This window comes from Pagrus pagrus, assembly GCF_965226575.1.
Source record: "Pagrus pagrus genome assembly, chromosome: 6".
NCBI lineage: Eukaryota > Metazoa > Chordata > Actinopteri > Spariformes > Sparidae > Pagrus > Pagrus pagrus.
This window is the reverse complement of record NC_140190.1, coordinates 16,242,669-16,265,021: the sequence shown is the minus strand read 5'-3', so window position 1 is coordinate 16,265,021 and position 22,353 is coordinate 16,242,669. Positions and strand designations below refer to the sequence as shown.

Sequence of the window (22,353 nt, the reverse complement as noted above, 5' to 3'; positions counted from 1 at the left end):
CATAGTTGGACATTAACTGTTGATGCTACTTTTCTAGTCATAATACTACGGCACTCTTACCTGAGGTTGCAGCAGGTGGTGGACTGAGCAGCCAACCGTGGGTAGATCTGGAGCAGGTATGAGCGGCCATCGTGATCGTTAGGGCTAGCTGGCCCACCTCCCCCTCCTCCTCCACCTGCGTTCGTTGCCATGGTGGCAGCGCCATCTATGACACTCATCCTGAGCCAGGGGGAGTGGCCTCAGCATGCCGCACCCACTGCTTCCCTCTCACCACGCAGCACCTGAAAATGACAGGTTGATTGATCAGAGACAGAATTTCTGTTTACGTTTATACATCCATGCTTATAACATTGATACTGGACCGTGATAAAAGGCGGCTTTCGAAGGGCACAGCAGAGAACTCTGTAGTTACAACATGTGGGATGAAAGAGAGAGGGTTGACTCTCACGCCAACAATTAGCTTTCCTATTCCAATAAACACTCAGCACTAGTATAATGCCAGTAGAAACAAAGTATGATAGCCCAGAAAGTGAACAGCTTCCAATATAAAGCATTGCAGCTTTCTAAAAGCCTAAACAATGCGTCATTGCAGCTCTGAGCTAGCATTTTAATATGCAAACAAAATAGTTGATTTTCAAACAAAGTCTCAAACCACATGGGAAGCTCATCCTTGGTATTTGACCCTCTAAATTTTACATTCAGAACATGATGAAGCTCTGTTGCAGCGGTGTGTCTTAGATTAGTCTAGAAAAGAGGCCTATACAAGTAATTGTGACAGTTTGACAGGATACAGGCCTTATAAATTAAGAACAGGTCATTTGTGAGGCCTGTTTCCTATCAAGTTATTTACTTGCCTTAAGCTCTTTCTTTGTAATCAGTGGTGTATTATAAAAATATGTTAAAACTCTGTGAGCAAAGTACCCCAAGAAAAATACTATTCTCTTATACCAAATCAATCACCAGTCACCACTCAAATGAGAATCAGGTGAGAAATCGCATACTGTAAGGTGAGAAATCCTGACTGTACTTCATGTTGTGTCTGAGCAAAGATAAGTGTGATGTGCTAACTGCTATACTACGAGATTGTACTCTGCTAGGCTATAATCAAATCGCTATTCATCACAACTCCACATGCTCAAACTTCCCATTATTTTTTTATGTAGAAGAATACAGCTTGGTCACAGCTTGGTTAACATCATTCTGGAAAGGCTTCTTAAGAGTAGCTACCAATATATTAGTTGAGGCGATTAACATAGGATGTCATTGCAGGTGTTGTCTTTTTCACAAAATGTTTAAAGTGATCTCTCATCTTTTTAACCCTGCGCTAAACTTAAAATGTCTTTTCTCAACTGATGCCAAAACAGAATATTATTTCTAACAATGTGACAAGTAACCAGAGAAGAAAATTGAATATACTCAAAATGTGAAGCAAAAATATTTTTTCTTAAAAAGTAGCAACAAAATATGTGATGTACAGAATACAAACAATCATTGATTAAGACAAACTTCAAGTCAAGATATTTTTATTCTGTGCGTGTGTAAATGGAGTGAACGTTACTAGTCTGTGGGTTTCCTCACATCTAAAAATACACTTAAGTCGTCAGAGCAGGTCAAATGATATCAAACTGCACTTCCATTTCAACAAAATAAAGAAAGGGCTCATACATGTGCATCAGGGCTGGCGATGACTCAAATCTAATAACACTGCAATGCATTGTTATCATATTACTTGTAAATGGTTTTGCCACTGAAACTTTACCATAGGTTGCAGCTGCAGATGCTGCACAGAAATTGAACCCTTCCGCTCAATGATACGAACCAAGAAGCACATACAGAGAACACTTAGGGTAAACCACAAATGGTGTAATGATAGCACATTATTCACTCTCACAGACAAGACACCTACAGTGTTGTATGACGTACAACTTGGTGGCAGGATGAAGTGTTTAGCACATTTTCACCACAACAACTTATCTCTTTCCCCACTCAATTTTCTCTGCCTGGCAACGTACCAACACCAAAGGTCTTACAACATCACAGAGCTCTGAGCAGACCATTAACCGAGAACAAAGTGGAGTTTTGTTCAGTCCTTACTACGGATATCACTGATTTCCTGACTGGGGTGAAGCTGCCTTGAAGATATATCAGGGTCTTTTATGAACCAAACCACAATAAACTAAAAGGGGAAGATTTCTTATTGATGTATCACATGACTGGCATCTGTGCCACAAAACTCATTGGTGTTAACAAGGTCGAGCAGCCATTCTTTGAGAAACATGTCTTGTAGCTGTTTTATGTAAAGTCAAATGAGGTGTCTGCACAGAGCCCAAAGGATACTATAAGACAACACCCACCCCAGCCACAGTCTCTTCAGCCTGCTGCCATCTGTCAAAATAAACAGAAGTATCTGCTGCCATACCACCAGACTACGGAGCAGCTTCTTTCCTCAGGCTGTGAGACTAAATCCTTAACATCTTTAACACTCCACCATAAATTTTTTCTTTTTTTTCTTTTGTAGCACAAAGGGACTAGAACTTGCATTTACAACTCTGTGTTGTTAAGTGACCTTAAGAAATTACCAATGGGCCATCAATGGCTGACAGTTTTCAGGCTTAACTTCAAACCAATCAGTATACCTAATTTCTGGTTGACGGTGTAAAATCAGTAAAATCAGTAGAAGTGGCTTGTAATAAAAACATGCATGCGTAAGTCCTTCTTTCTTGAATGTGACTAGTTCTACTGTAAGCAGTCATTACCCGCATTAACCAAAATTTCCCCGGTCAAGCTTTAATATAAAGTTTAGATTCAACAACAACATTTAAATGCTGTTCTGTTAAAGCTTAACAAGAGTTGCCATCATGCTGAACTTCTGGTGACATCACACATCTGTGTAAAACAGTCTCATGTTCTTGTATTTTAAAGAAGAAAAAAAAACTTTTACATATAAATCTATAGGACCAATGTCAGGAGTTTCGGGCAGAAAAACCCCTGCTTTTACAAAATATAATTTTTTGCTTTTCATGGGGGACCTGTTGGGACTAAAAAAAACAAAAAAACAGCTCAAGTTAACCAAAAGATGCTAGCAAAGCAAGACAGTACATGAAAGATTTCGCACATCTCTGCATTGCAAATCAACCAGCAGCTGTCTACACGAAGGTGACTGTTCTTGTCCGTGCAACATCACAGTGATTCGGTCTATGACTCCACAGTTGGGTTCATCCATGTTGGAGGAGCAGTTTTTACACAGCACAATCTACTGTACAGTAGCGTCAGTAGAAAATGGTGCTGGGCTAACACTGCTCTGTAATTAGCACTCAAATCATTGTACAATCGTACTTGTTGGTACAACTGCAAATTCACTTCACCCTACACCCAAATTACTGACAGTTGCTGTGGTTACTTTGCCAGGCTGACATGACGACAGCTTTACATCATCACTGTTGAACATAAAACCAAAGTCAACAACATTACGGATTCTCAACTTTTTGAAGTAGTGCTGATGTATTTCTGTAATCATTCATTGTAACATCCAGCTGGACTTAAGCTAAATGAATATGATCCAGGTTAAGGATGTCTGTAACAAAAATTAAAATAGAATAGTGATCTATAGTTGAGTGTGAATCATACAGACAGCAGCTGGGTAAAGTTTAGTCTAATGATGGATCATGTAACGTGGCTTCGCATCAGTAATGCATGCTGTCTAAACTGTAAGTCCCTCTTGGGGAAACAGAAACCTGGTTTAAATCACTGTATGGCAGGCAGACTCCACTGCTTTGGTAACCCGATCTCAGGTCGAGTCCTGTAAGCACCGAGTCCTCCAGTTTATCACATTTATCATTTGAGCAGAGACAGTTTATTTTCTTAGGTTGAAAAACAAGAAATGTTATAGTCTGAGATATGCCTGAAAAAGCAGTGTGAGGGAAAAGAGCCTCTCACAGACATCTGCATGTAGTATTATGAAATCAAGTTCTCCATTCCACCAAAAGAAGGTTTGTTTTCCCTGAAACTTTCCGCTGACTGATATAACCAATTGTGCTCATGTGTTCAGTGGAGTTATCAGGAATAATACACACAGACATAGTAAGTACCCGTGTTACAAATTAGCTCAGATAAGAGGATAGCTCATTTCAATCATGAGCAATATTGCGTAATGGTAGCAAAGATATTGTTGTCTCTTTCTCTGCATTTTAATCATGATGGGAACTTTTTCACGAAAACATAATCACAACAATCCTACCAAACAGTTTGAATAACCAACAACACATACCAAACCAAACCACATTGTGTTGGCTAGTAAGTGGTCAATGTATCTACTACGTGTTGACATTTTCCCACTAACTAATAAGCTCATAACAACACCAGTAATCCCGTACACTGGCTTTTTTTATTCATGCTTTTTTCACATCAAAAGCATTTAACTGGTGAAACACGAGTTGACTTATATTTTGAAGTAGGCTAGTTAAATGCAATGCGTCTCATGAGTTTAGCACTGCTACCGTTCATAAAAAATGTGTCTACAGAGCAAAACAACAGGTTTTTCGCCATTTTTTGAAAGTGAATCAATTTTACATATTTTATGTGAGAGAGTAGTTTTATACAATCTTTGGGAGTCAGGGAACAAAGGGCAGCTGTTAGATGAAGAGATGCCGGCAATAGGTTGCACACCTGCAACTTCTCAGTGAAGTAACAAACTCCTTTTTCCCTCATTAACATCATCAGTCTGCTGCTGCTTCTCTGTACTGTGAGTCTGCTGCTGGTGCTGCTGCTGCAATTATGTAAATGCATCTGTCATTCGACTAAGTACTGATTTTTTTTTAAGTAAAAACAGCGGTGTGCAAGTAAGGTAATCAGTGTATGCTCAAACACTGACTACAGTGGCAAATACAATTGCCTCCACTGAACTTTTGCTTAAAAGCTGCTTTTAGACACTTTAATTTTGTTTCAGTTTCTGTTTGTACATATTCATGAAAAGCAATAATAGGAATCTGTTGTCTAACACATGCAAAAGGACAAAAACTATTACATGCTACAATGGACCAAATCTTAACAAAGCCAACCCTGGAAACAATTAGGTCACAGTCAAGAATTAGAGGAAAATAGAGCAACTTGAGACTCATGAGCTTGTGCGTTTGCCAGGCGAGCTGACCACAGTCCCAAAAACATGCAAGCCAGTAAAATGCCAAGGCATGCAAAACTGCAGAGACCACAAAAGACAGCATCATCATTATCCTCCATCATGAGCCCTGGTTTAAATCTGTCACTTTAACTCCTGAGCTGCTCTCTCAACTAGTTTCAAAAGAGAAAAGCTACAGTATCTAGGTGCGAGGTAAATCTTTTCATCTCAGTTTGTGTGGGGAGAAAAAAGCAGGAAAAAAGGTAGTGACAGAGATAAAACTGAACAAAGGAGAAGAGAGGAAGGCGGAAGGAGAGGCTGAGAGAGGGAAAGGTAAACATCTAATAGTGAGACAGAAAAGAGAGAAGTCCCAGGGGACAATCAAAGGAGATGGAGGCTTTGAGATAATGCAGCTTCCTCCCTGCGGAGGAGATCCTCTGCAAGGATGCCCAGCATTCCTCAGATAACACCTGGGGTTGTCTGCTTTGCGTAGGCTTAGCCTGGCACTTTAGCTGCTTACTGTGGGTTGATGGGAAGAGCACAGGGCTACAGATGAGGGTAGAGAGGGACTTTTTAGCTGCTTACTGTGGGCAGGAGGAGGCATTAACAGCTAACAAGCTCTTTAAAAAAAGACATTTTCTTAAAGGCGGTACAACTCATCCCCACTGGACTCACTAACCCCACCTAACCCCTCATTATCCAATCAGGGAGAATAGGATTGCAGTAAATTAATGCCACTGTACATTCATCACTAAGATAAATAATAAGTTTACGCACAGTTATGTTACTCGGATGATTTGTCAACAACAGAAATAGTACAATAGAGTACAATGTGTATGATGCTTAACTGCTCTGCTCCTCCACATAGATCAGTGTCATTGTTGTCTTGTTCCTTAGATTAGTCTGCTTGTGATTGCTCTTGTATGTTTTTGTTTGTCTGTCTTGCAAATTGCTGCATTGTACATGTCATATGTGTGCCTGCTTATGTATGCTGCTATTGTCTGTCCCTGCTCTGTTGCACTTTGTTCTGCTCTGCTTATTGTTGCTAATGTATTTGTCCTGCTTTTATTGTTGTTTATGTCTTTATCCTACTTTTATCTTGTGTTTTATACTGAAATTGTTGTTTTAAACCTGCGTCTTGATTTAAGGATGCCACTTTACATCTGGCCAGGGACAACAGATGAAAACTAGCCTCTTGGCTAATTCTGGCAAATTTACAGCAATGTTCATCAATATGCACTGTCCCTGACAAATAAAATGAATAAAAAAATTAATTCAATAGCCCATACTGTACCAGCCAAGCTCTATTGAAAAATAAGTGCTGTGTTCGAATCCACCTTCTACACACTGCAAACGAATGCATTAATTTTTCCAATTTAGCTCCTGTTAGATTCAAACTCAATTTTGTTAAACTACACATGTTCATGTCTGGACTGATTTTCAATTCTGTGTTAGACTGAAACTAATAGAGACGGTTGTCTTGGGGTCAATTTTTCAGCCATGGAGCGTTATGGCTGGTTTTATATGCTATAATTCTAACAATTTTTAAAGACCAAGAATACAGAGAATGGTGTACACAACCACTCAATCTGAAAATGTGTCACATGCATGCACTTAGGAAGAATGAGGAATAGTAAATACCCCTTTGCCAAAATGGAAAGAGAGGGAAAAAGCTGCATAAAAGAATCCCTCTTCTAACTTCATTATAACTGAAGCTGGAGTTGGCAGTAAATGCAGGAGTTGTTTGACAGAAGTGAAATAAGCCAACCAGGTCTTACTCACTGTCTCCCAACTTCTACTCTATCCTCTTCATCCACCTTCAAAGAAAAGCTCCACCCAGAGAGAACAGGGACAGGGGGAGGAGCAGTAGTAAGTCTAGAGTGCCAATTAGTGGAGAGAGAAAAGAAATACTTTGCCTTTATATGGGCCGTTGTTGTAGTGTTTATGAACTCTCTAAGAGATGTGTGAAAGCCTTAAGTGTTATGCTCTTAGGCTGTACTACAGACAGTAAATTTTCTTCCTAATGGACCTCCCAAGACTGGCACCCACACTCATATACATTTATATATAGACTGCATAAACAGAGCAGACAGTCACTGCTGAGACACCAGCAGCTGACTGTATGATCTGGCAGGAAGTGACTGACCCACTGACACATAGATGGTTGATGAAGTTCAGCTAGAATATCCCTATTTTAACTCTCTTTCTCACTCCTCATCCTCCTGTCTCCCTCTTGCTGTACACGTCACACTATAATACCAACATGAACACAAAGAGGTGAACCAAAAGGAAGTAAGTTATGAAGTCAGCAGTGTGTGTGGACCGAAGATATGGTGACTCCCAGCATTCCTCTCCAGCGTCACAGGAGGAGGCCTGATAAATCTCATGAGTCAGAACTACAAGCAGCTCCTATCATGGATGTAACCAGTCATGACATGGCAGCAGTTTGAACTTAGGAATGCTGATCACTGTAAAGCTAAATGTTACAATTCCACCCACATTTATGTTCCCCGTTGTTAGAACTGGAAACAAAATCATTCTGTTTGGTTTAAAAACGGATTTAAAAAAAAAAAGGATACTTGATCGTGACCCTGATGTAAACATTCTTCTACGTTACAAAATTTAACTAACTGTAAAAATACTTGGTAGACAGAGGACATGTGGTAGATGACTTCAGATAAATTATATACTTCTAGAGTAAAAACAATTAATCGATGAGTTAATCAACAAATAGATCTGCAACTGTTTGAATAATCGATTAATCAATAAAGTCCTTACTTCAAACAAATATGGCTAATATTTCCTATTCTCAAATGTGCTTATATAGGTATTTATCGCTATTTTCCTACATTTTATCATTTTATATATATATATATATATATATATATATATATATATATATATATATATATATATATTAATTATGTGAATAAATGAAATCAGATTATTTGCTAATGACAACTAAGTTTCAGCATCATATACTACTACTATTATAAATTACAAACTCATGTGGATACTTGTAAAGGCATTTTATTTCCAATTCTGTAGTCATTTCTAATATAAAATATAAATCAAAATAAAATTAAATATAAATAATATAACCATAACACACACATATTGGAAGCAATCTGGGGTTCAAGAGAGTCTAGAGTTTGGAATGAAACCGCCAGTCCAGATGGATAATGGTTAACCCACTTACTTAAGGAAAATAATCAATACGAATATTTTTTGTAAAAACAACAAAGACAATCATCATGAGTAAATTGTGCTTCTAGAGCCAGAGTCAGCAAGCCCCCTGTATTATAAATGTTGTGTGCATTAGCCTTGTAAGTTAGAGTTTAACACAAACAACATACTGAGCAAAATAGGGGGGAAAGGGCAACAAGGTAAAGAGAGGTCATGCAGGGCTTCATGAACACAACAACACTGAGTCCTTGTAAGAGCCATTTCAACATCAACACAACACTCTTCATTTCATTGGAAATATAACCATGAATGAAAAAAAAGCATAAGGAATCCCTTCAACTTTTCTCTGGAGGACCCAACCCTGTACTAATAAGGCTAATGAGTAACTGCAAGGCTACAGAACCCTGTCATGAGTGTTGTAAAAGAGACATTTCTGGATCTGACTCACAAAGGATTAGCAAAGTAGGTGTAATGGTAGAGACGAGTGATTGTGAGTATGTAGTAACAAGGGATGGTTCAAGAAAATCCGTGAAAAATTAGAATTATCCCTCCCTCTCAAGTAGTTTCCAAGTAAGATACATTTTTCCATACTTTTGGCCAATATCACAATGATACTGTGTCCTATGTAGCTTGTTAAAAGGCTTTGTTGAAGCTATTTCTGACATCTTTAAAAATCTTCAGACCTTGACTAGAACTCAAATGAAGCTCTGTGGGTTTAAACGGCACTTCTTTCAACAACATGTGCTTGTAATGATGGACCCGCTGAAGGCTACGTAGGGCTGGGGAGGTTAACCATTTAAACATCTGCGCTCAAGTTAAACGTAATCATTTTGTTTTACACCGAATTTCAAACATTTCAAATTCCCCAGGTTCACGTACTATACTTCCAGGGTACATCTGTGTGCCAGGCTGTAACGTCGTAGACCATGCTCCTTTCCTCTCCCAAGGGAAAGTGGAGCTGGGGCCACTGAAGTATCCATCACCACTACAACTCTCTCTGCATGACCTAATGGAGATGAGAGGGGCTGGCTCCTTGCCAAAGCAGGCTGCATTGTCCTCTGGGCACAATGTGATACATAAGCAAGGGAAGTACAGATTCACTCTGTGTGTATGTGTGTGTGTGTGTGTGTGTGTGTGTGTGTGTGTGTGTGTGTGTGTGTGTGTGTGTGTGTGTGTGTGTGTGTGTTTGTGAGTGCTCCCTGTGGCTTACGGCCATGTGTGTGTGTGCTCTCTCAGGGATTCATAAATGCACTCAGACTTGTGTGATAAAGATTGCTCCTGTTGCTGAGTGGTGGTAAATCAGCCTCACAGTTGAGGCTCTATAGGAAGTGCAGATGCACCCAAAATGGCTGTGAATGGATCAGAGCCCTCCCACTAGAGCCATGTGGCCTATTCAAAGATGCAGCCTTTTGTTTAAAACCTCAATCAGGGAATTAACTCATCCAGCAGACACCAACTGGGCTCAATAAGACAAACACAGATAGAGAGAGAACTAGGAAGAGAGAGTGAAGGAAAGGGAAGAAAAGGGGCACTAACAGCTCATCTCCTCCCCCCTGTATTTAAGTCAGCTCCCAGGCTGGCCAGCCACAGACAATAAAACCAGAGCCGAGGAGCATCTGCTGCCTCCGTCTAAAGAAGAGTATAAAGGAGAGAGGAGCCACAGGGATCCAGTCTTTGACTTGTTGATATTACCCTATTCATTCAGTATGGAGCACAAGCTCATGGTCAAAATCCTCTTCTGTGCCACAAGTAAGCTGTTAGAAAAGGAGTATGGAGTACAGACAAAGACATCACAGATTATATATTTAAGCCAAACTCTCAAAAAATAAACACCACCATTTGCTATCTCCCCCATCACAATTACTGCTTGGTTTTTAAAACCATAACGAAACTCAAGCTAGCCAGCTGTCTGTCACAATGAATTACCTTAACTGCGATGGACAATTCTAATCAATTACAACACGGTCGTCTGAGTACACTCCATTGATCTGCCACTCCAAATATCATGTGTCTGAGTCATGTATTGACAAACTGAAGCGGGCTGCTGTGCATTTGACATCCCTCGGAGGTAGGTATGACCCCGAATCACACACAGATCATTTCAAGTCAAGCGAGAGGGGTAAACACACACAGACGCGCGCGCACACACACACACACAACACAATGGATAGCCTACTTTAAAACAACCTGAGATCATGGCTGCTTGTTCTGCTGTATAAGCTCGCTCCGCTGTTGCTTGAGGCTATCCAACATTAGTTTTAGCCACAGCTTTATGAACTCCTACTTTATGTACATTTCACAGCAGGTCAGTAATCCAAGAGGCCCGGGTACAGCCTTACAATACTCCTTCATGTCTCGCCACCCATCTGCCTCAGCTGTACCACTCAACTGCTTCCTTAACTGTGCCTCTTTACCACCATCTCTCCTGTCATGTATTTCACAGAATCTCCACCAATGCTACCCTCCAATGCTACCCTCCAATGCCTCCCCTTGACCTCCTGCTGGTCACCCCCCTCTGTTCCCCACTGCCTAACATTTGGCACTGCTGCTTTAACTCAGTCCAGATGCCAAGCCACACTGAGCAGAGGAGAAGCTCAGTCTTAAGGGAACTCTGCTTATTATAAAATCATGTCCTGGTGTTTTTAATTTACACATAATGACCCTTTACTATTCTGCCACCCAGACCTGAGGGCACTGAGCAGAGTGGAAAGCCCAACAAAACAGATCTGAATGAAACACAAAATATTTGTGTTTTGTGTTTCATCAAAAAAACAGAGCACAACCTTCATGCAAATTCTCCCCAAATAATATCCCAGCCTTGAACGTCTGCCTTGCAGCGACTGACATCCCAAGGTCCTTTCATCCTTGAGGTTAATACTGGGATGAGACGATGTCAAGCGACCAAGATGGTTGAGAGAAATGTATGTTTTCAATCAGTGTGATGAGCCGAAACTCTAGATCCAAAGCAGCAGCATCCACATGAAACACACCAGACGAGTGAGGCCATAGCATGTCTGACTTAATGCATCCCAGAAGGCTCTGCTGAGTCTGATTGGCTGTTTTGTGATACCACGCTGGTTGGTGGTGACTGGGGATTCCGGAGAGTTTTCCGGTCCAGTCATCTCAGCCATGTTGGACTAATAGACTAGTTGAGACCAGCGGTGGATAAACACAGTACAATGGCAACATGTAGGACACATGTATGTTCACCCTTAGTATTATAGATTTTCAGGGGCTGGCCAGAATAACATAAATACCAGTATGGTATAATGCAATCGTCCATAAATCCCACTGATTCCACTTTCTTTAATGGGAATACTTGCTCGTTTCCCCGGTGTTGTGTGACAGTAAAATCAAAATCTTTGGGCTTTGAAGTTCTGGTCAAACGAATAAGCAATTTGAGTATATATCAAGTTGGGTTTAAGATGCTGAAATGGGACATTTTGGATTCTTTTATATGTAAATGAGCAGTGAGTTGTACAATTCTTCATATCTTACTTGCCCATTTTTTTGTGGAAATAAAAACAAAGGTTCATCAAATTGATGCAACGGTTGAGTTTCATTGGGGCAGTGGGCTAACTGTCCTGTTCATGTTTTTGTGTCCACCGCCTGTGAAAGCAGGCCACCTAAATTTGTTTGCTCCTCCTAGCATCAAAAAGACAGTCTAAATAAATGCTAATATTTGCACAATGTGTTTATTTATTTCAGGTGCATTTGATATGAGGGAAGCAGCGGCAGCTCAGGATGGTCTCCAGTGACGGAAACACTTCCTTCCCAGCCAGCGTGATGAACTACAGGCACAAACACACACAAACATACAGTATGTCATCTGGAGATGTGGGGCAGCTGCAGGCAGAATTCAGGAAGAGGAGAAAAGGAAGTGAAGGGAAGGAGGCAGACAGAGGGGATTATTGTACACGCTCACTCATGTGGGCTACCCTGCTCTAACAAAACTTCCCAAACACATGACTCCATTGTAGCACCAGAATAGTCACTGTACTGCCCCAAGTTCATACTTATTTAAAATCCCTTACTCCTGCTGCCAGTAACACACGCAACACAACCACTTTTCTTTAATTCCTAGGGGAAAAAAATGTTCAGACAGTGGCACGATGCTGAAATCTTGATCTCAAAATGCCTTGTTTGTAGTAAGGTAGGGCTTATTATTTTCATTATTGATTAACCTGCAGATTATTTTCAAGATTAATTGTTTAGTATATAAAGTGTTCAATTTCTTTGTCTTTATAATCCAGCCCAAAGTGACATCTTTAGACTGCTTCATTTGTCCAACCAACAGTCCAAAACCCTAAGACCATTTATTTACTATCATGAATGACAAAGAAAAATAGGTAGCAGAAGATACCTCTAACCTATAGCTAACTAAAGCCTCTTCTCTCTGCTATGGCACCATGTTTTAGTGTGGGTGGCTCACAGCAGTGCCAAAACCATGCTCTACCAACTAGAAACACCTGAATGTTTTGTGATATTACTCACTCTACATTTTATACATGCCTTGACCTCAGCTTGAATTTATAGTGGGACAAAAAGCAGCAGGAGGGCTAAAAAAATTAAGAATGTGTAATGAAGGGGAGAAACAAAGGGCAAAAAAGCATAATCTCAGACATTCTGACGTACAAAAGATTATATGCGGTGCAGCAAGTATAATCTATTGAAAACATCTTCCCTGTGGTGTGTCCTGATGATGTTTGGGTGGCCTGGCAGATCCACAAACCAGAGAGTGGGTGATAAGCATCTTAGAAAGGATAATGTCATTCCAACATCCTGGCCTATGGCGACCTTTTTCTAAATCTACCCTTTTACTATCATTTTAAAAGAAGTGGATCGAACAGAAACAGAAGTAAGGAACAAAACTAATGGTAGTAAGAAACAACACCACTGAAGCTATTTTTCAAAAAGGCTACTGCCCCTTTCTTTTCTTCTGTACGGATCACATCAGGGCTCTGAACACTCCCCCTCTTCCACCTGAGCCAGACATCCTCAATGATTTCTGTCAGATGAAATGTAATTTACATATGGAGTCATTCATCAGTGACCAAGAGTCAGACGCCATGTTAAAAATAGAGCAAAAACAAACAGAACAGAGCAGAACCCAGCCAATATGGAGCACATGGCCAAGGTCTACTGTTCCTCTCTCTCTACCCTCAGCTTGTCTCTTTCTTTCCATCTCTTTCCCCCATCTGTGCCTCCCTTGTCTGTACTTTTCTGTGCTTTGCTTTTTTCGCTTTCACTTCTCTTGTCACTCTCCACAGCCTTTAAGGCATCCAGTGGTAAGACTGAGCTGCAGACTGGGACAAGGTTCAACCCTAATGCTGAAAACAAAGAGTGATACATGCCCAAAATATATTGTAATAATATCGAAATGTAAGTCAAGGCTAATGCTGCTTTTCCACCCAAATTAATGGGTCTACGGTTTTGTAAATGTGGGTACACCCGCCAAAAATTGCCTATTGAACCCATTCCCACTTCCCGTAGGCAGGGCAGCCTGTCTGTGATTTTTATCTGAAGCATTACGTTGTATGTCACGTTTCACGTCACAAATGCGCAGGAAACAGTTGTAACATAAGAGAAAACAAGAGACAAAATGTATACACCGTCTGTAAAACGGTGTATACATTTTTTAAGCGTCACAACCCTGTGCGAAAATGGCTCATTTCACTATCAAATTATGATAGTGAAATGAGCCATTCAGTCCAATAACATTTTGGAAAGCCGAGAAGAGCCACGTAATTAAATTATTTCATCCCCCTTCAAGTTAGCCGGTCGCTAAACTGGAAGTTAGCCGGCTCCGTTGGTGATCCAGGTATTTTCATAGCCGGGAAGTCAAACTTTTTCGGCTTCAAAACACCACTGAGCAGCTTTAATAGGAATGAATGGGGCTGTACCTTAAACACTGTGTCCAGTAATAAAACGTCCTTGAATAGACTGCATCCCAAATTCCTTATTAACGCCCCACCACCGGATGTTGATAACACGTGTGCGCGGCAGAATTTAGTGTGTTCACCCGGGTTTATGTTTAGATCAAAGCCGAGCTGAGGTGATATACCCGTGTCTACTCCTGTGATTCAATTGACCTGGGTGTACATACCAAGTTACACATTCCCATTGCACACAAAAGCCTTATGTTAGCGGGTTTAAGTAGGATTTTTGACCAGTGAAAAAGGGGTATAACATACATCACCATACAGCATTTATACATCATGAGGCCTTGTATTTTCCGAAATGATAAAGCTTCCTTTGGGTATGTTAATGGTTATGGTTACATGAAAACATTATTTACAATTTTACTCTGAAGTTTCAAACTTGGGACAATGGCTTGGTAGCACCTCTCGCTCTTTGCTGCATGTCATCACTTCTCTCGCCCTCTCTTTCTTTTCCGGTTGAATGAGTCCATAAAAGGTAAAATCGTGAGTTAAAAACCTAGATACCCACCTAGAACTAATTACAACAAAAAACTTTGTGTGCTTCCAGTGGTGCTACGTGGACTTTGTTTGTTTAAATTCATCACTGTGCCATTTCTACCACTGTCCTCTGTAACACACTGGCTTGCTTCCACCCTGGCAGATATAATGGGAATGTTTTGTCACCTCTCTACCGCCTTGCCTGGCTGCGTTTATTCATTTTTTCCTCAATTCATTTCAGAAGGAGTGAGTAACAAATGACGTTTGAGTCCATTTCCTTGGACTTGTCCATAACTCTTAACCCAAGATGTTAAGTCCAACCCAATTTGTCCCAATACACTTACGCCTTTAAAAGAGGATTTTGGACTAAGTATTAGATTAGGTGCTGTTTCATTCCTTTTAAAGAGTCTTAAGACTTCAGGTTCATTCTTAAAGCTCTTTCCTTCTCAGTATTTGCATCTCCATAATATGTGTGGGAAATGCAAATACACAGAAAAAAAGAGATCACAGCTTGAACTTCAATTTTCTTGGTCATTACACATGGTCATTGTGCAATGTGTATATTTACCTCCATCACACAGGTAGGAGTGTACATAATTACTGCAATACTTTAAGTGCACTCAAACAACCCCAACTACTTATACAACACCAGGAATTCAAAGTGTGATACATTATGGCAATTGTGTGACTTAGACTAAGATCAAGCGGGTGAAATTAGACCGGTGATGCCTGTTTTGAATTTACTAGAGGCAGCACTTTAGTAGTCCAATTTAGCTGACAAAACAAACCTGTAAAACACTTGTATGGCTACTTTCTTTCTGCTTACTTCAACTGTTGGAAGAACTGATCTTAATGTCATTATGATAGACATTGAGGTAATAATAATAGGAGATATACCGAAGACAGTATATCTGCCTGGCCCTTGTTAACTATGCCTTAGATCCTTTTTTGACAGTCACCCTCAGAGATGGACAAGCAGAGCAACAGCAAATAAAGCCTCAGGGTGTGCCCTCTCTCTGCCCGTAATCCAGAGCCAAGGGACAGGATCAGTGACCGCAGAGAGGATGGAGGGGGAGGTTATAGCACTCACCACAGCCATCAACTAGTCAGTCAATCTGTATCCACACGCACACGCACACACACACACACACACACACACACACACACACACACACACACACACAAAACATTCTCCTTCCTGAGGGTGACCACTGCAGCTGAGGGGGCAGGGAGTGAGTGACAGAAAGGTTTCAACTCAATACGACAGACATGAAATCTGAGATACAAGCACAAATTGAGTATACTTTGTGCAAAAGGTTGCATGCACTGTTGACCAGCAGTGATACTGACGCATGGAACATATTTTCACTTCAACAAAGTAGTTTGTTGGACTTGATGTCATAATCTGTGGTGGATAGTTAGTATGTTTTTGTTTGGTGGCCCTGTGAGGCTGCTGCTTAGTTTTGGCTGACAAGTTGCAGGCTCTAACTGGGAGATGTTAAACCACAGGAGTCTCTGCTGGAGCAAAAGCCAATGCATCAAAATCACTGACAGAGCAACTCATTCCAACTCATGTCAAAAAAGTGTCAATCTCAGAAAAAGATGAAATCCTCTTTGAATTCAGGGCTGCTGCTACGTGTAGTACAACTAGTAAAACTGGATTATTTTTGTTATCTCTCACTTTATAACCCATACCTTTTAATGTGATGAAAAGCAATGTAAACACTGTCAATGTCACTACTTAGAAGAGAGTAACAATAACGTTTTCAGAAGTAGATCTTTTAACCTAAATGCCAGATGAAGTCAGTGTGCTCAATCTGCCTCTAAGTGGTTAAAATATGTCTCCCTTGACATTGACAAACCACTTTTCACTTCACTGTGGAAAATTCTTGAGTTGTATATTTTGCTTAAAACTTTTGCTCAGCTTATAACTGGGCCTATAATCAGAATCTAAACAGGCAGATCTGGTATAATCATAATCATCACAATCAAGCTTTGATCCCAATTATCTTGACTTGGATGTGTTTGGACCCCGCAAAAAAGGCACAACAAACAAATGTACTGCAAGTAGGCCATCCCTAAACAGCGGGTCTGCCTTTTCCTCACTTATACCCTATCATTACTGCTGGGTCTATTTTTAAAGCTCATAAATTCAGCTCGCCACATTGAAAGAGCCAAGTTACCAAGGAGTATGTGGAATTGATGACTTTAAAACCTCACCACTCTTCCTCTCTTTACCTCTCCTTGTCTACTACTCACGCAGACTGCAAACTTTCTCCATCTGGTCCAGTCTCTCGACAAAATACAGGTCATTGCAAATCCACACTGCAAAGCTCAGTTAACAGCTTTCTGCAGAATGCAAGGCTATTTTTTCTCCTGTCTTTCACCACAGAAACGCAGACCCTAGAGCATTCCTGTCACGTTACTGCACTAAGCGCTGACACACTGTACGTACACAAAAGCATGCACAAATGCACACATACTGGTGTCCCATTTCTCCTTTCTGACCTCCTTCTTTCCATTCACCCCTTCCTGTCTTCATACACATACCCAGCTCACTTTACTGAGTGAGAAGGTAACACTGACACATCTTTCAGTTTTCTATTTAAATCAGCTGTCAACAATTGTTATGAAAAGATATGGAGATTAAAATTTCTCAACGGATGAGTGATACTGCTCTAGCTTAAATACTGAATCAGCCCACAGGTTTACAAAATGCAGAATGACACCTAACACAGCCCATCCTAGTGTTCTTGAGCAGCAGTGTTAGTAACAGTGTGATACAGACATCTTCCTGATGAGCACGGAGGTAGCAGAAACACAAGCCTCTACATGTCTGACTTTCTTTGCCAAGCCCTTAGCAAATGGCAATCAACTCTTCAGTCTGCTTTATGTAGTAGCAGACAAACTGACACTTTGTCAACACTCTTTTCTCAATATTTGTATTTCTGTACCAACCAAACATGCTTTCTCTGATCTGGAGAGGCATCTGTGCAGCACTACAGTCCTTCATTAAAAGGCTGTTTGTCACACATTTTACCTTTATCAACAAAGTGCACTGCAGCTTCTTGCAATTTGAAAATTGCATAGTAGAAGAGTTAACCGATTTATCCGTCCTACTCAGGATGTTCTGCATGGCCATGTGACTGCAGGTGTATGCGTCATTCCACAGGTGGCCTTCATCATCTTGATCCAGTACACCAACTGCACATGGAGACATTGCACATGCTGCTAAGGGACTCTGCAGCCACGGCACACCATGGCTCAACCTGTTCTTCTGTCCTTGTTCTGTCAGAGACCTAAATTAGTCATATTCTGAAGCAAAAACCATAAAGAGGAACAAAGTAACTGGAAAAAAAACTTTAAGACTGAACTCATGAACAGGGTGACAACACAAATTACATCTTTGCTTTGAACTAGGCAAACAGACAAAATACATAAAACAATTTTGCATCTATATCTTGGTTTGTCACAATCAGTTGTAACATGAGAAACTCGGCCAACCTCTTACAATCTACAGGTCTTATGCATAAAAACCAAAATGTCGACTGAAACCAAAACAAAATTCCAGTGTGATCGGCATAGCCAACATATAGCACATCAGACAGCCATCAATTTGGCCTAATTTTCCATCCAATCATGAGTCAACAAAAGTTGTGAGGAACAAAACAGAGTTTCCAAGTAATTTGAGAAACCCACAACACATTTGATGCTGAACACCCACAAGATTAGATCGACACTAGACAGAAGTGTTGACGGATCCATTGCAGCCTCCACAAAGTTGCTTTCACTAACGCTTAAACAGCCTACACATCGTTGATTTCATCTAAAAATACAATGCTCATATGTAGCTAGCTACCAAAAATACACCTAAGAATACCGTGTAAAAATAACACATTCTTTTTTCATTACCAGTCTAAATTATTGTTGATTTTTACATTTTTATAAACTGTCTTGCTGTCTGTGGTTGTGGTGTCACGGCAGAGAGCAGCTTGCTTGATAAGCACTGCATTAGGAAACAACTTAAGTTCCTCTTATGTGGTTCAGGTCGATGATCCAAAACAGCTACAGGCCTAAATGCATTAAAAACTCTGGCATACTACAATAAGCAGGACACTGCCCCTACAGATAACACAAGCAGCTCTGTGGACTGTTAAAACACACAAAGCTTTGCTGACATAAGGCTGATTTATAGGGTTATTATCTGTGTGTGAGGAAATTAATATTTCATAACACACAAGGTAGAATTTAGTGGCTCTAAATAAATGCAATAAATCTGAATATGAAAGCTGAGTCTGAGAAAACTCTTGAATCTCTCCTCTGAGAAATGTTGGCCCAGCTATGATTGAAGCAATTATCTTTTCATCCGCAGTTTCACACAATTGCATCCGCCAGGATGTGTAGACCAATTACAACTCAAGGCTGAGCTGGAGACATAATTGGTCTTCCTTCCCCCATCCCCCTTCTTGTCCTCAACCACTGTCAGCTCTGCAGCAGGGTTTGCAGAGTACCAACCATTAGCAGGAGGCCATATGGTCCTTTTCTTTCAAAGATGGCAGAGAGCTATTCTGAGGCCTGTCAGAGAATTTCAAAGCACTTTGAGGAGGTATAGGATGAAATTGGCTGTATTGCAACATAATTTAAGGGGTTTCTGTTTGCAATCATTTAAAGATAATGGGACAGTTATGTTAAGTGAAAACAACACATTTTGCTTAATATTACAGCTCCAATACATCATCATGTGGTCATACCTGTATAATATCTGTATTCAGCTACCTGCCCTATTTTCCCTTTTAAATTTATAAATAGTTACTATAATTGAAACTGTGAGACAGGAAGCATTTTAATAAACGGGGATGTGACTGTTAAGCTTTCTCTGAGGGATTAGAATGTTAATTAGATTGTGAATATGACAGATGGGGACCTTGATTGAATTGAATATGCTGATGCTTGGCCCACAGCACAGTGTAGTTGGCAAAAGCTACACCACCACCAGTGGGCTTACAGGTGCTGCACACACATCCTCTACACCTTCACATGCCTCCTGTGACACTACCAATTACAAATGAAGGTGGCATTTTCTGTCAAGTTACCTTCACTGTCATTGATTACTTTACATACAGTGTTTCAACAGAATCATTCTGCCATGCTCATCAAGGTTATATTCGTTAGCTTTACTGGCTATTACATCTATGAATTAATATAAATAACAGACATACAAGGCAAATATGATGCATAAATGAAAAATAATCAACATTCTGTTTGATGTCACTTCATGAGTTTAGTCTTGAAGACTTAATTTAATGGCTGTCTGGCTGTGCTCTTCTTTTTAATGAGATGTCTTTTTAATGAGTTGTCACTTGCATTTATGTCCAATGCAGATGCGTTGTAGTTGATAAGCTGTGGTGTGGTTTGCTTTTCTGAATCTGATAAAAGCTGATGAAAATTGGTCCCTGGCTGTTTTGTAATGGGTATTTGTTATTATTCTAACTATTTATTCAACAATTTGTGTTAATATGCTTTAAGAATCATATCATGTTTATTACTATGTAGGTTTTCACGTTTGAGTAATTTGCCTTGGTGTTTTGGTGCATTAAAGTAAACATAGTGAGTAGAAAAAATATATAAAGAAAGATAAAAAGCAAGTATTGCATGTCAAGAAGTATGAATAGGAAATTACAATCAAAATAAAATTAAATAGGATAGATAATTCTACCCACTACAGGTTGATGCTCCACCTACTTGTTTTGCAGGGTCACAGTATATTTGCTGTGCATCTCTAAACCCTCCAGCAGGTGAATATGTTGAATTTTCCACTCTTTAGTCAATTTTAAAGCCATTTATGAAAGCCTGGGTCACAACATGTGGCTCATTAAGCCATAGAGCTGCCAGGGTGACAGAGAGGAAGTGTAAGTGCAATGTTTTCACCATGAGGAAATAACTTGCTATTAAGGCCACTGGAAGACCACAACAGTGTCTTCAGACTAAACGAAATCAGAAAAATGGAAAAAGGGAAACAGAGTGGGAAAGGAACTTTCAAGTGGAGTGCATATGTGTGTAATTTTAGTGTTCCTATGTATGATGACTTTTTTCCACCACCCAGACGTTAGTCATGTAGAGAGAGCTTGGTCCTTCTCTGCAGCCTGCGTGGAAGATTGTGTTAAGGTTTGGCCAGTGTGCTACTGTATGAACGAAACAGCTACAGAACGGTCACATCTGTGTGTTTCTGAATACATTTACTATGACATGATATGAATCAACATTTAAGCCACATCATGATTTTAGATATCCATCCCATATCATAACATAGATAGATATGTAGCATCACTGTTGTTGTATTGTACTACTTCTCCCATCACTGACAATCAAGGCTGTGCTCAGCCATCAATTGTGCCCATGGAGGGCACATAATAACAGTTATGATACACTGGTAATTTGGATAAGTTGTAGTTTCCCTCTTCTAGACTATTCTGGTTTGCTTTATGTCAAAGACTTAAGAGTCTGCAAAAAAAACAAAAAACCTGTAGAGCTTTTCGTGAAATCAAAATGAGCCGTGTTGACTGTAACAAAAACAGCAACCCACTGACATGTAGGTTAGTCACATTATCAACCAGGCCTGAGGAAACTGCACTGCAACAAGTCAGCCTACATTCTCAGCTCATTCACACATTGGGTGCAACTATGCTACTGTGGCACTGTCCGAGCAGGCAGACATGCAGTCATCGACTTTTATCATGACAGTCCGCCAGTTAGTAAAGCTAGTACAAAGCTAGCTCCATTTTAGCTCCGAATGAGACGTTAAAAAACTCCCGTGACAAAAGGGTTAAACGTTACGAGCCAGTGTGCTTCTTCAGAATAACTTCCTATAACTTAACAGCTCTGTCAATGCAGGGTCTGGTAGTCATACAAAATTGAACACGTTACCAACAATAAACCAAAATATGTCGACAAATTCATCAGTTTGCCATATACACTTTTGCTTCAAGGAACACGCTCGTACAAAGCCAAGCACACAAACAAACAGCATTTCCCGTACCTTTCCCGGCTGTTCTTCTCATTGTCTTGGTGTAATCCTTGACTGGTGAGAAAATAAATAACAACCAAGTCGCAGCTTTTCGGTTCTTGGTGTGTTTTCCTCCTTTGAAAAGACCCAACAGTGACTTGTACCAGCCGGGCTAACAACGGTGGAGTCCCAGACAGATAAGACAAAAGCTCCCGGTTGAGTCAGTTTGAAGGTTTGAAACCAGGGAGGGGAGAAAATAAAAAAACGAACCGACTAGAAAAAAACACCCGGAGCCTACTCACAGGCTTGTATTAAATAAAGAACGGCCTCTGGTATAAACTAGGGTCAAAAGTCCACTATTTCCTGACAGACTGTGTGGGTACGGACCGGCTAACATGCTAGCCTGTCGCTACTTCCTTTCTCTTTGCCTAAACAGAAGCAGTCTGAGCGGTGAAAAAAAAAAGTTGAGGAAAAAGGCACCGACCAGATTCTATACAATGAAGGCACCCTGTTGCTCCGGGACATTTATTGAAGAACAGCGCCCCCTTCAGGGTTACAACGGTGGTACTACACGTTGGCACAAAGGCTGATGGAGACATTTTTTATTTTTATTTAACTAGATAAAAAATCAT

At 40.3% G+C, this 22,353-nt stretch overlaps 1 protein-coding gene across 8 annotated transcripts in view; it reads right to left on the bottom strand.

Moving 5' to 3' along the window:
• LOC311259135 (myosin IXB) overlaps positions 1-22,301 on the bottom strand; it is a 60,098-nt gene extending 37,797 nt beyond the window's left edge. For 4 of the 8 annotated variants that reach the window (XM_084356035.1, XM_084356036.1, XM_084356038.1 and 1 more), the window contains exons 1-2: positions 21,755-22,300; positions 61-281 (exon numbers count right to left, since the gene is read on the bottom strand). In XM_084356035.1, the coding sequence (XP_084212161.1) occupies positions 61-218 (158 nt within the window). In that variant the 5' untranslated portion in view covers positions 219-281; positions 21,755-22,300. Of the gene's footprint in view, positions 1-60; positions 282-21,754 lie in introns of all 8 variants that reach the window. The other 4 variants (XR_014622837.1, XM_084356040.1, XM_084356041.1 and 1 more) reach the window with 2 other exon arrangements.
• Positions 22,302-22,353: the final 52 nt, after the last annotated feature.